Source organism: Brachypodium distachyon, chromosome 1, assembly GCF_000005505.3.
Source record: "Brachypodium distachyon strain Bd21 chromosome 1, Brachypodium_distachyon_v3.0, whole genome shotgun sequence".
Taxonomy (NCBI): domain Eukaryota; kingdom Viridiplantae; phylum Streptophyta; class Magnoliopsida; order Poales; family Poaceae; genus Brachypodium; species Brachypodium distachyon.
Window position 1 is genome coordinate 1,998,600 of NC_016131.3, and position 14,458 is coordinate 2,013,057.

The 14,458-nt window shown below is 46.0% G+C and overlaps 3 protein-coding genes across 4 annotated transcripts; 1 reads left to right on the forward strand and 2 right to left on the reverse strand.

Moving 5' to 3' along the window:
* The first annotated feature begins 3,605 nt into the window (after positions 1-3,605).
* LOC100826949 (phosphoribosylformylglycinamidine cyclo-ligase, chloroplastic) lies at positions 3,606-6,647 on the forward strand. Its single transcript, XM_003563156.4, has 8 exons — positions 3,606-3,955; positions 4,470-4,564; positions 4,647-4,748; positions 4,851-4,910; positions 5,055-5,227; positions 5,358-5,469; positions 5,550-5,708; positions 6,233-6,647. The coding sequence occupies exons 1-8, from the start codon at positions 3,673-3,675 to the stop codon at positions 6,392-6,394; spliced, it is 1,146 nt and encodes a 381-aa protein (XP_003563204.1). The 5' UTR covers positions 3,606-3,672; the 3' UTR covers positions 6,395-6,647.
* Positions 6,648-6,764: 117 nt separating this feature from the next.
* LOC112269406 lies at positions 6,765-7,523 on the reverse strand. The gene has a single exon (XM_024456105.1). The coding sequence runs from the start codon at positions 7,275-7,277 to the stop codon at positions 7,041-7,043; it is 237 nt and encodes a 78-aa protein (XP_024311873.1). The 5' UTR covers positions 7,278-7,523; the 3' UTR covers positions 6,765-7,040.
* A 648-nt stretch (positions 7,524-8,171) lies between these two features.
* LOC100834689 lies at positions 8,172-12,230 on the reverse strand. Of its 2 annotated transcripts, none has more exons than XM_003563181.4 (6): positions 11,641-12,230; positions 10,678-10,892; positions 9,583-9,763; positions 9,425-9,510; positions 8,845-8,936; positions 8,172-8,686 (listed from the first exon to the last, which is right to left on the reverse strand). In XM_003563181.4, the coding sequence occupies exons 1-6, from the start codon at positions 12,001-12,003 to the stop codon at positions 8,427-8,429; spliced, it is 1,197 nt and encodes a 398-aa protein (XP_003563229.1). In that variant the 5' UTR covers positions 12,004-12,230; the 3' UTR covers positions 8,172-8,426. The 2 variants fall into 2 exon arrangements, with proteins under 2 accessions (XP_003563229.1, XP_003563228.1); XM_003563180.4 differs by having other exon boundaries at positions 9,583-9,808; positions 11,641-12,224.
* Between the last annotated feature and the right edge of the window lie 2,228 nt (positions 12,231-14,458).

The window sequence follows — 14,458 nt, forward strand, 5'->3', positions numbered from 1 at the left end:
CGGTCGACAAGGGCTACTATACTAGCAGCCAACCCATGTACTTTTAAACCCAACAAAACATGAAATTAACCGTGCACATAATGCAAAATTTAAATTTTGCTATGTCCTTCAGTGTGCTCAAACACTCAATATACATTCATATGAAAACATGCATGATGCATTTGGGTATATATTGCTTATTATTTTTTGACAAGTAAAATTTAGCCTCGGTCGCGTCCAAATCCTAGGTCCATCACTGCTTGGAGGGATCCCAATTCTTCCCGGCCCGTAAATTTTATCTTAATATTCGAAAACGTCTCCTCCGTGACCGACCACTTGGCACATGCTGCCTGCCTGGCCCGCGGGGCATGCGGTTCTAACGGTAACCAGAGACGGAGCCAATGGCCCAATGCCATATTTTGCGTGACGTAAAACGTGCAGGTGAATTGAGTACCCAAGAAGAAATGGCACGAGGAAGCACGTAGTACGAGCCAGCCGGCGCCGAGGGCGGTGGTTTTGGCTTGAGATTGAGTGCACGCGTCAGAGTCAGACAGAAGAAAAGAAGTTCCAAGGAACAACGCTAAAGTGAGACAAAACGATGGACACAACGACACGGCAAGGCATGGCTCCCCCGACCGCGACGTCTCGCCCGACCGACGCACAAGCGGCGCGGGGGGGTATTTAGCACGTACTACACAACACAAGCGACACCCCAACCTGGCCTCCACTCGGACTGCCTTTCGCGCGTGTCTCGTTTGCGGCCGTCCGTCGTCCGTCGTCTTCACCCCGAAGCAAAGGCACACCGGCCGGCGAGAATCTTGCATTGCATTCTCGCAGGGCCCCTTTACTGCACTACAGGTAGTGCTCGCCGTAGGTACGCGGAGTGCGATCTGCGGCCGGGCGAAACGGAAAGGAAAGGAAATGGCCGTGGGTGGGGGCTTCCCGGCCTGGGGTCTCTTTGAGCTTCAGAACACGGGAATAGCCTGCTTATATTATTTGACCCTGCCTTCTCCAGCAGGGCATCAATCGATCAAGGAAGGAACTTGTACTAACAACGAACCTATCTTAATTCATCCAAAGACACCAGCACTGAGTCAATACAATCAACAAATGAACTTTTCAATACCAGCCACAACTCACAGGGAACACAGCAGACGGGATCGGCGACCGACCAGCGACTCCAGCAGCTCCGCCTCGAATGACTCGTCAGTTCTTCCAAGAGCGCGATCGCGATTCAGTATTCTCCTTTATTTATTGCAACTTATTATTGATAGATCGATTCCAAATGACGATAAATCTTCTGGCCGCACGTACAGAGATAGATTATCAGATGTAATCTCCTTTATTGCAGATTGGATCTGCACCCTCTGATAACTTTTCGTAAAATCCGGACGATAGAATTTCTGCTACTTTAATTAGATATAAGATTTTTATTTTTGCAAGCCCGGGAGGTACCTAGACTTGAATTTGATGGCATCGATCGTCGACCGTTGATGGCTTTGTTGCTGACTGATACTCCAGCGAAGAAAAGAGCACGAGCACCAGCACGTGTGTACTGACAAGTAGTAACACCAACGCGACTGTTGTGCAATCTCTACCTTTTCTTTTTTCGGGTAGTTGTGCAATCTCTACCAACAAGTGACTTGTCTGCCAACAAGGAGTCCAGTGGTGCTCCTGTCAGGTGCACGATCGAACAGACATCGTGTCATCGTGTGGCGTGGGAGTGGGAGTAGGAATCTCAATTCTCATGGCATCGGCATCGCACGCAGCCTTGGGTTGTTTCATGTTTGTTCATTGGGTGAAATGGGTGTGAAGGCACCACCACCAATGCAAATGCCAGGAGCGACGACGAATGAACGCTCCTCGGATTTTCGCTCTTCCCCAGCCGGCCGTAAACATCTTTATTACGTACGCCGTCGTTGCTTTCCATGACAGAAACGTGGGCACTCTTGGCCCCCCCTGTTGCGGTTGTTGTCTACTCCACTGCGCTAGTGCACGCGCAGCACTTGGGAAACATCAATTGGTTCTGAGTTCTGACATGCCATCCATCAGGCCTCCATCGCGCCCAGGATCTGATTCTCGAGATTTCTTCTTTCTTTTTCTTTTTGATGAGGATCGGATTCGAGAGACGAGAAAGAGTGATCGAGCTAGAGAAACAGATCCCGGCCTGGACGTCTTTTCTGGTTCAGGCTGGAGCTTGGGCTTCGTTCTGATGGGCCGGTTTGGAGTGGAAAACTTGTTTGCGGCTTTGGACCGAGACCAATGGCCCAAGTGTTGTTGATTCGCGTGCCAACACAGCCAGTGGCTCATCCTCTCGTCCAGGTCACGCGTCCCTGAGACCCTGACGTGTGGTCCAGGCACCCACTACGACTCCAAAGTTTTTTTTTAAACAATCTCTCTCCAATTTTTTTTCTTTTAAACAAACTCGATCCGTTATTGCTACTCCGTATATTATCTGTTTGGTCTTGATATGAGTTCTTTTTGTTGGGATTTTTGTTCCATCGTACTTCCAACATTTCAAAATATAAGCGGTGTGACTTTTACCGAGAGCTTCACTTATACTAATTTTTAATGTACCTGTGTGCGAGAGTGCGTGCATGTTGTGGTGTATGTGGTCTAATTTGGGGTAATCACAGTGTAAAAAAAGAATTAACAGATATTATCAACATTTATACATATCAACAAGGTTCACCCAGACGATATGCTCATAATAATAGATTACACATAGTACTCGGCGTGTTTTGGGTTGAAATAACTTGTGATGTAACGGAACAGTTTCTATTATTACTTGTATTTGGGTTAAATACTACAGCAAAGCGGATTTAAATGGGATGGTTCCATTTTAAAGAGCATTGATGGGTTCCTCGCACATTTTTCAACCATTTCCTTCCCGCAACAAAATATGACATATTTGGTTTCCGTTCAAACAAACACCGTCTCATTATGTTCCATCTCGTTCCGTGAATGTGTCTAGAACGAAGAATTTGTGTTTTAGTATGTCAAATACATGATACAAACATCATACAGAGTATATCTATTATTATCTATTAAATTGGAGTTGGCGGTAGGTCAACTTTGTTAAAAGTACAACAAATATACCACTTTCCGTTATTTTCTCTCATTCCCGTCTTATTCATGATTCCTCCTCCTCCACCTTACGACCGACACACCGCACCCGCGTGAGCCCATGCCCGAGCCTCTCCCTCCACCCCCAGTCTGATTTCTCCTCCTCCGTCTTACAACCGATGCCAACCAACGCCACAGCACTCCGAACAAAGCCGTCATGTCACCGCTCGCTTCACATGTTCTCCCACCACCTCCACCACCGCGAGCTGCCGGGCTCGTGGGAGACGGCCGACCTTGACGGCGCCATGAGCTGCTTGCTCCATTCTTCCCGTCGCGTCAGCCGCATGACCGCATCCCCCAGTGCCCTAAGCGTCCCAACCTTTCCAGCATTCGCCAACCACCTGCACACCCTCTTGCTGCTGATTCCAACCACCGGGTTCCGTAGCAACGCACGGACACACCTGCTAGTTTGTATAATTCACGAGTATAAAAAAATGTGCTTACATTTACCGAAATGTAAATGGCAGTTTCGTCTTGTTTTTAAAGGGAGCAAAGAGATTTGTGAAGCCCAAACTTTGGCACACATCCGCACGACCAAAAGCCCTAAACCTTCGCCGCCTCTTTCCCATGGGCGCCGACCGCCTCCTCCACCTCGTCCGCGCGCCGGCGACCTCTCCGGCAGCGGCCCCCTCGGCCCGTACCCGCGTCCTTCCCCAGCCGCAGCGAATCTGCTTCCCGTCGACCGCCGCGGGGATGCGCCGGGCTGTGGTCTCCTGCTCCAGCCCCGCCGACGAGGGCGGCATGACCTACAAGGGCGCCGGCGTGGACATCGACGCCGGCACCGAGCTCGTACGCCGCATCCGCAAGTTGGCCCCCGGGATTGGCGGCTTCGGTGGCCTCTTCCCCCACGGTGCAGTACTATTCTTCTCGCTCACTTCTCCTCCATGATCCCTTCTGCTTAAGGTTCTCCTTGCTCGATGTCTCACAATTCACAACTCAAGCTTGGAGATGCAAGGTTTACAGTGTGCACCATAAGCTCTCGCAATTAGCAGATTGGTTTTGTTACTTTCCTGAAGCATTCCGTATGGATCATAAGCTCTCAAAATGCACAACTCAATCTGCTGTATATGCTTCTGCACACAGATACAAGGTTTGTTGTGTGGGGAAGGCCTTGCCACATAATTTAGTAGTTGACTGAAGTATAGGGTGTTTTTGCGTCAGCAAGAGGCAGCTCCTTGTGAGGTTACTGTTTGATACGCATAGTATGGACAAGTGTGTAAAGTGATGATTTCTTACAGTTGTGACGCGATGCCCCATTGGTGGTCTTTGAGAAGTCTGTGCAGTGTATCTGACTAGTATACAACACTCGCTTGGATGGAGAAATGTTTCATATAGCTTAGTTTTCTGTTCTTTTTATTGAACAGGGGATGAGTACCTCGTGGCTGGTACTGATGGTGTTGGGACAAAGTTGAAGCTTGCATTTGACTCCGGTATTCATGACACAATCGGGATTGACCTGGTATGTGATCACTCGCTTCTTACATGTGCTGTTTTTCACATTGCGTAGTAAAGTGAATGGAAAAAGTTATCCATCGTGGCAGGTCGCTATGAGTGTCAATGACATTGTAACTTCGGGTGCAAAGCCATTGTTCTTCCTTGATTACTTTGCCACGAGCAAGCTTGATGTCGACCTTGCAGAGAAGGTACTGTTAAACATTGTTGCTCACTCAGCAGCAATTGTTATCTGTATTCTGCCCGTGAGCATGGTGTCTGTCTGTGTCCTGTAACTTTGTGAACTTTTATAGGTTATCAAGGGGATTGTGGATGGATGCCAACAGTCAGATTGTGTGCTGCTAGGAGGAGAGGTTAGATTTCTGTACTTAATACACATGATTCTAACATTGATATTTACTCTCCCGAAGCATTCCATATAGACCATAAGTTCTCCGGATAGAAGCAACATTTTGTTAAAAACAACTGCATAACTCAGTGAACAATTATTCATGCAGACAGCAGAAATGCCTGATTTCTACAAGGAAGGTGAATATGATCTAAGTGGTTTTGCTGTGGGTGCCGTAAAGAAGGATAAGGTCATAGACGGTAAAAACATCGTTGAGGGAGATGTCCTGATTGGTCTTCCTTCCAGTGGGGTTCATTCAAACGGATTCTCTCTTGCTAGGAGGTATTGCATTTATCCGGTTCCATTTGTTTTAAACCACATAGATGATTGAGAGTGCAGATTATGTTATTGTCACTGATGCTTTCCAACACAGTTATTATTTCTAGTTAACAACAGCGATTTTTTTTTCTAGAGTACTGGACAGAAGTGGATTATCCTTGACAGATCCGCTCCCAAGAAATGATGGTGTAACAACTACTGTCGGTGAAGCTCTCATGGCACCAACTGTCATTTATGTTAAGCAGGTTAGCTTATGCTGATGGATGCCATTTCCAATAGAATAATTTACATTATTTTCGAACTCAATTGTTCCGATTGAAAACAGGTGCTTGAGATCATCAGCAAGGGTGGTGTAAAAGGACTGGCCCATATAACTGGTGGTGGCTTCACTGATAATATCCCAAGAGTATTTCCTTCTGGACTTGGGGCGAAAATTGTTACTGGGTCATGGGAAGTGCCGCCTGTGTTCCAGTGGATTCAACAGGTAAGAGCTAACAATCCATGAGCTTGGCTTGGATATTCTTCTAGCCCCAGTCAAAATATTCACTTGTTTTTAATCAAAGAAAATTGAATATTTGATACCCGTTTTGAATGCAGTAGCAGAAAACCCGTGCGTTACAACGGATTGAAAAATAACTCTGCATGTTTCAAATATATTATTCCACAAATTGTGTGAATTTAACCACTTCAAGTCACTCTCATCTCAAACACTTATGTCAAATTTAATGTTTGGTGACAACAACGTGACAGGCTGCCGTCACCGTCTCACTGATTGACATCTTGATAAGTGTAAAGATTTAATGTTAGCCAGACACATTCGATGATATTAGAACTTAGTAACCAAACAAAGATTGAAATATTGTCTTTCTTGATACTTGATACTAATACTTCAGAAACTCTTGTGAAGCTGTTAGTACTGGCATGTTCTGTGAATCTATTCATCAGCATGCACTATGAATCTATGCTTGTACGTCTGCTCCTTAGCTTTTGTTTTCCTGACATTTGCAGGTTGGGAAAATCGAAGATGCTGAGATGTTGCGAACATTCAATATGGGCATTGGAATGGTCCTTGTAGTGAGCAAAGATGCAGCAGGCAGAATTCTGGAAGAATCGAGTCCTGCTTATCGCATCGGAGAGGTGATCCAGGGTGAGGGTGTGCACTACGTCTGAGCTGAAGCAGCCCAATATTTTAGCCGATGGGCAAAACAGCCCAATTTTTGTAACCCCATCTGAGGGGGGGCATAAGTCCTGGAGTAGTAGCAGTAGTCGTCTACTCCTATGAGAAGAGAAACGTGGGGAATAATGTTTTCTGGTTCCATGAGAACTTGCCCTAAATCTGGAACACCTTACTGTATGCCTCTGGTGTGCTGAATTTTCTTGAATATCATCTATAAATTATCTTGCTCTCCATTTATCTACCGAATTTATTGCAATGAAACTAATTACTGCACAGAATGATTTTGTTCTAATGTTTCTTCTGTATGCCTTGGCAATGAAACTAACTACGAGTCATTCGCTATGCAAAGATAAAAGAATGATATGGTTGAGGGGCAAAAAACATCTAATCAACTGCTATAGAAGCATGGACAGAGTTATTCGGATGATCTCTTTTATCTCGCATCCGTAAGAAGAGGAAGACAATCAGGCATACAAATAACTTGCATCAGAAAAAATGAAGAAAAAAAAAGAGAGAAAGAGAAGAGAAAACATTATAAACAGCAAGAACACGGCAAAGATGGTCAAACGCGACGACGTGAGAGCACGTTTTGGCGGCCGGGCTTTGCATCAACTGATGTTCATTCCTCCGGCGAGTCAGTCAGGAGCGGTGGACGATGCCGGTGCAGCGGTCCTTGATCCAGCGGAACCCGCGGCGGAGCGACGCCTTGACCCTGGCCTCCACGGCGTACGCCTTGTACGCCGCCACCCTCCGCCGCCGCTTCGCCTCCGGGTCGCCCGCCCACCACGACGCCGACGACGATGCGCCACCCTCACCGCCGTTCCGCTTTCCTGCCGCCGCTGCTCCCGCGCCCCTGAACTCCTCCAGATCCCTCATTGATCTCCCTCTCCTCTGACGATCTTTGATCTTTGTAACGTGTTGGGCGCGCCCGCGTTTGCAGCTGGAGAGGAGTGCCGAGTATGTCTGTGTATATATAGGCGTGTACGGAAGAGGGAGGAGAGCTGAGGCCGGCCACGACTACGGGAACGGGATGGGTGATTTGTGATCTCCCTCTCCCGTAAGCTCTCGCCATTAGTGCTTGGCAGGTAGTAACGGAACGGCCAGAGAGCAAACTTGTTATGTTTCATTATCGTTCCTTGTGCAAACATTTTGGCCGGAACGGTGGTAAATTATACGCGAGAGAAGACCAGGTCATACAGTAGGTCTCTGCACAGCATGCACCAAATTCGCTAGAACAAGAAATGTCGCACTTTTAAACACCATTCTGGCAAATGTCAACCGAGGTTAGAAAGCAGCCATCCTTTGGGAGGGTGGAGTTTTCGTGAAACCCTGCTGTAGTCCGTAATTGCTAACTTGGAAAACATGCTGTTGTGCAACTAAAACTTGCAGTTTTTCCTTAGTTTGTTCACAAAATAACTAAAAGCAGGCGAGACAGGTGGGTTAAGCTATATAATAACAATTGGCAGCAAATTTCCGTTTACGATTACTTTTATCAGTAGTGGAGGAGCAGTAAGCAAGTTGCCCGTCCAGCAGCTGTGATCCGGCGGGCAAAACAGTGCGCCTTGTACGGGCTGGCACAAATAGCGTCAGACCAAGTCGACAGATTACAGATCATTTCAACACAGTATATACCTGTAGATTCTATTTTTCCTCATAAAAATTGAGTACTATTATTAAAAAAGAATAAGCTACATATTACGTTTTTCCTATCAAACAAACATACCCAAGATAAAAAGGACTTGAGATGAGCCATCAGTGCAAACAACTGCATGTTGTAATCTACTAAATGAAATATTTTATTTTTTGCCTCTCCTTTTTCAATGTTTTACAAGTCTCCAATGTTCTTTCGATCTTTACTCTCCCACAAAACATTACCTACAGCAGCTAACTTATTGGAGACAAGAAAGTTACAACATAAGCTTTAACTGATACAACCCGTAGCAGAGGGTGCCATAGAAAGATGTGCTCAAGGCACGGCTGAATTCAGACTTGGCAAACATTTGTATAACTAAGAATCATTTACAGTCATCTCCACGTCGTACTGAAGTGGGAGACGAAGAACCGGAAATCCGGATGGTCTACATGTATACAGCGAAGCCAGTTGTCAGCCTCCTGCATCAGGGAGGTGACGCTCTCCTCTTCTGGGGCCCCATTGGACGCCCATATGGAGCTGCGAAGTTTGTAAGACGCCAGTCCAAAGGCTGGCAAAGAAACTTTGCCCGTTGCATTGGGGCAGTGGTTGATACCCTCAAAACCAGGGCATGCTAGTGTAGTGGGATGGCTATCTGCAAGACAAAAGGGCAGGTAAGCATTCCATGCACCAATGGAGGAGGATGAGGGAAATCTACAGGTCACATCTAGAATGCAGATATTATGCTGGTGTCATCTAGCGGAGGCAAAATGAACTCTATTTAATATGGCACTAGAAGGTGCTCGTGTTTACCCTTAGAAGGTGTTGCTAGGCAATGGAATGTCAAGAAACAAGCGTCAAGGTCCTTCAATGTTGGTCCTGTTGGAATTCTATATATGGGGTACCTGCAATTGAAGCATGAGGATGAAACCAGTAACGTATAGAATCATAGCAGCCCTGCTGATGCAGTGGTGCTCTTCTATCTTATGCTGAAATTCAGCACGATAGGCATGCCTATTGTTAGGCATGGCAACTGGTAGGCATCCTCTGCATGGGCCAGCACAGTTGGCAAATGTCACAACTCTGAACATTGCAACTGCATCTGGCTAGTTCTTATAAAACCAAAACAATTTACACGCAAAAAAAATAAGTAGGAGTACAAATTATGGCATCGAAACTAGATCCTATCAGATAAAAAAATAAAAATGCAAGGTCAACATTATGAGGATCTAGGAATTAAGAGGAAATATTATGAAAAATATTGACCTTAAATATTTAGCATTCTCAGAACTTCAAAGAGCATATACAGCCAAAGCGGGCAATGCATGACAATACATCATTGGATTAGAACACCCCTTATCATCAGAAAAAATGAGTGTTTTTTTAAACATACCATGCAACAGACATCCAGCTGGATGGTAGCAGATCACAACTTTTGAATGTCTTCAGAGCTGGAAATCTAACTGCAAGAGCTGATACCTGGAGAGCAGGCAAAATAAGATTCTATAGACTGGAAAACTGTAGTAAGCAAAGGTTTAAGAAAAAACTTGCCTTGTCTGTTAGAGGTTCTCTACCATAAGGAGAATCCCTCTCCAGATGCTCAAATATTGGAAAACTTGCAGATGCATAAGCTTCGCCATCATCAATTTGTAAGCCACCATTTTCCAAGCGATGTGTAGCTTCCATGGATGATACTCTTAATCGGTCAACATCAGTCTCACTGCTACTCTCACTGCTAGTATCCATAGATTCCGTGTCACTTTCATCCCCAGGATGCCTAAGTGAGTAAATTAACTAGAAAAGTTAAAAACTATCAACGACATCACGAACCAACAAAACATACTGAAAAAGGCCCTAAAGGTTTAGAACAAAAGAACCCTTTATATATTTATGTACACAAGAGAGTTAGGGTTAAACTTGTACTCCCTCCTTTCCAAATTATAAGTCATATTTCTCCCCCAAATTACCGGCCGTATTAGCTGAGTAATTAAGAGTTGCATGCATCGTATGCTTCGGTTTTCACACAGTTCACATGCATGTACACCAGTGATTCCCAAAGCAAGCAATTAGTGATTTAGTGGGTGCATGCAGCTGTAGTGGCGTTATTCATGCATGCAGCCTTTAATTATGCATGCATACCGGAACTGTTTTCCGCCTTTTCACTGGCGAAATTCTACGGCTGGCTGGTGCACACGCTGGAGAACATTGGTATTCACATCCGAATTAATAAGAGCTATTAATTGGGTAGGAGGGAGTAGTACATCACGGCAGCATACCCTAGCTCATATAAATAGCAGGTACTAAAGTTATGTCTAGCCTCAGCATCTGTAAAGGACCTACAGGTTAATGTATAAGAGTTTTGTGAAATTTCACAAGCTATCCAAGATTTCACCATAAAAAAGCATGTTAGGCCTCGGCAAAGCATTACATAATGTTCCTTAACACAGCAGTTATAGTTTTATCCAGTAGCTTACTAAGTTTTTGTTCTCATAGGAAAATCAGAAAGGTCTAACAAAACAAAGCATAACTAAGGACACAAATAAGTGAACCTGTTAGAAAGATTGACATATCAAATGTTTTATTCCAAAATGGAGAATTCTCCAGATATCATAACATTTGCAAGGCACAGGGTAAGGTTGTTGTTACCTGGTTCTTGCAGCAGGCCTATCAGGATCAGCATACAGCTGGATAGCAGAAAGATATGGCACGTAATATTGTATCACAGAGTCACGGCCATTTAACACCAGGGGAACACCTGCCCCGTAAGCACTCCACTCTCTGAAAGACTCCCAGAGATCATCAAGGCAGAAATAAGGAGGTGAATCCATGGCATCACCACTCTTCCACAGCCCTGTGCTTGCCTGCAAGAGAACAAAACCAATACGGTTTAATGGCAGCGCCAAAGCAATATGGTTCTTTTCTTTAACAAATAAAAGTGGTCTGCCTTCAGCTGAAAATTAAAATCCATTGTAAGTGAATAGAACATCATGCAAATATCACTATGTCATTTAATCCTTCCGACAAATTAATGTCTTGTAGTTGGCAAAAAGGAAGATACATATAGTACAGTGATGTGCAGATGACAAACAAAAACCAGAGTAACTGATTATACTAGATCTAAGTTACATGGCGCGCAATGATTGCAAAGTAAGAAGCTCTCGGCAGACAGATTTTATCCATTTCATTCGCTAACAACACCATTACCAAACTAGTGGTCAAATCTCAAAATGTACCAACCAATACTGGCCGATTACACATCAAAACTGGGAACACGTTTTAGCAAACATCTATTGGAGCCCATGGCGACAAAATTAAGTTAATCAATAAAGTTCACATCAACTAGAATTAGAGTCATGTTGGAAATGAAGAGTGGTTGCTGTTTTCTATCCACAATTACTACCATTAAGAACATCCGATGGTCTAAAACCACAAACAAATCAAAGCTAGATGCAGGCAGTCCAGAGTAATTCTGAAATGTGTCCTCAAAAGCTGAACGCCATAACTCATAAGTAGGGAAGTAAACTAGATCTCACGGCCAACAGATTAAATTTCAGGCAGTCCTGTAACCTGCAAAGCGTTGAGCAGCAAACATAGACAGACTCAGGATACCTTGCGCAAGTAGCGGACGGGCACAGAGGGCGTAGTGGACGCGAGAAACCTATCCAGATTCCCAGCCTCCTCCGCGGCCCCAGGCGACGGCACATTCACCTCGGCCGCCGTGGACTCCGCCGAGCGCTTGGAGGACGTGGACGAGGAGTCATCGGAGTCGGCCCGGCTGTCCGCGTCCGCGGGCGCCGCCTCCCGCCGCGCTGACCGCGGGGAGGGCGACGGCGACGGGGGCCGCCGGCTCTGCAGGCCCTGTTGCTGCTGCTGCTGCTGGTGTTGGCGGCGGTGGGGAGGGTAGTAGAACCGGTCATGTTTGAGATGGTTGCGGGAGGAGGAGGTGGCAGCGGTGCCGGAGGAGCCTGCCATCGCGGCGGCGGCGGTCAGAGGTAGGGTTTTGATGGGACGGGGAATTGGGGATTGGGATGCTTAGGGTTAGGGTTTTGGTGGCTTGGTTCTCTGGCCCTGACACTCCCGTTTGTTTTTAGATGGGGGTTTGGATCTGAAGAGCGAGTTGAGGCTGAGGAGGAGACGAGGCAGAGGTAGCTAAGCTTAGATACAGAGCGGCGGGCTCTTCTCGTTCTCGCCGCGTCGCGTGGCTGACTCCGGTTCCTCCCGGTGGCAGCGTCACGAAAATGAACCTCTGGCCCGTTCTCTTCAATACAAAAGCAAAACTATTTTTGGAAACGGGATATGATGCCAAATCTGTTGTTCGATTGTGGATGAAATTGATAGTTGGAATCAAGCAAGGGAACGGTACCGATTTATGATTTGGATCCTCGTGCATAGATTTGGATTGACTTGTTGTTTTCTCTGTCGCCGCTCATCCTCCCCATCGTGACCCATCATCCTTGTCGCTAGCGCACCTTCCCTCTTTGTCACCGGTTTCTACATCCACAAGCACTTGTGTTGACCTCCTCGCCACCACTTGCCCCTCTTGTGTTGTCACCATGCACCATCCTCGCCCTACGACCCTCCTTTCCCCCACGGAGATGGAATCCGGCGGGTGAGGAGGGGGGGCTGTGGAGGTGGATCCACGATGAAACGAGAAAGAGGAGGCGACTGAGGCCATGAGGAAGACGAAAAACAAAATTTGCAGGGAAGGGGGGAGCAGTATAGCCCGGGGGGCTCTGATGGCGACGGGAAACGCGGCGGCGAGCGGCGGGGCAGTGAGAGTGGATTCCAACCAATACTGATGGGTACGAAATATTCGGAATACTTGGCGTATGGTTCAATTTAACTCGGGGTTATGTTTTTTTTAAAGGACTCAGGTCAAGTTAGTGAATAGTGATCGGTGTTTGACCTTGTAAACTCAAGAAACCCAAAACTCAAATAGTAAATCTTCTAGGTAGCCCAATATCCAACTAAATTTCTCTAGCCCAGTCAATTATACCCGTATACTCTTTCCTTCCCCGTAATTCATCCAAGGCCCACTAACTTTCCCCTGGCTTAAAAATAAAATTGTCCCAAGCCAATCAAATTCATGTTCTACTCTTCCCTTTTCTCGGCTTAGTTCAACTTTTTTTTTCCGGATGAAACTTGAATTATCTCTCTACCTGTGTTCATGTTTTTTTATTTTCTAAAATTTTGGTCATCATTTTTACGGAATGCGATTTCCCAAACACCAAATATACCAAACCGCATAAACTAAAAAGACCGATACTCCAACCTAAATAAAATTTAGAGACGCAGAAAAGGACCGTTAAGAGAAGAGAAAATTGAGAATCACTTGTACACTCTTCAGAAACTCTGATTTTGGCCAATATAAAAGTTGCAAGATCTGGCAAAACACAAAAAATGGAGAACGCACGTGCAAAAGTCCCATTTGGTTTCATTATTCTAATCTGCTCCTATTTCACCACCATTTTGGTCGTCCTAATTCCCGAGAAAAATATATTTTAATATTCAACCAAAAAATCTCTGGTCACGACTCGCAAAGAATGGGCAACGGTAACAAAGACATCGCTTCCCAATTCCCATACCTCGCTGCGGCGCCACGTACACACACGCGACTATTACGCGGCGACATGTTCATGTGGCCACCTCGGCCCAACATGACATCGCCTCTATCGCAAAACTTTACCTCGTTCCTTTCCCAATCCACGACAGCCTCCCGGGAGAAACGCAGCCATCAATTCCAAATGCTACCGCTCCTTCAATTCTAGCACAAACCGGTGGCGGCGGCAGCCAGCAGGAGCAACAACCATCTGATGATCCATCACCAAATCACACACACCTGGAATGCGCTAAACAGCACTTGTCACCATCCAAGGCACAAAACAAACACACTTTCTTTTTGTTTGGATGGGAACAAAACCGAACAAACCACCAACCGGGATCACAAGATACCCACACGCCCACACGCACGCACGGAGAGCAGGCCGCATTATTATTGTAACAACATCAACTCGACCCAAGCATCTTCCTCATCCGAGGCCAGGCAAAGATGCACGCAGCAGCAATCACAGGTTCCCCATGAGAAGAGTTTTCATGCAGCCTCCGGAACAAGCAACTTCCATGTGACCTTTCACCGCCTTTGCGGCCTGCAGGCATCACACTGGAGAGCAGCACAGCATCATTCCGTTCCACTCTTGGTAGTGTGAGAGCAACAACTTGTAGCCGGCGACAGCGGTAGTGGTAGTAGCAACGACCCTGGAGCTGTAAAAGAGTGTGTACCTGTGTGCTTTGACCAAGTGCTGACTTTGCCCCTTCAGGAAATAGCATGGGATAGTGACCTCACTGTTTCAGCACTAACCAGGCTGAAATATCTGCTCAAGCTAACAAAGGTTAAACACTTCAGCATCAACAGATCCCAAGCGGTAAC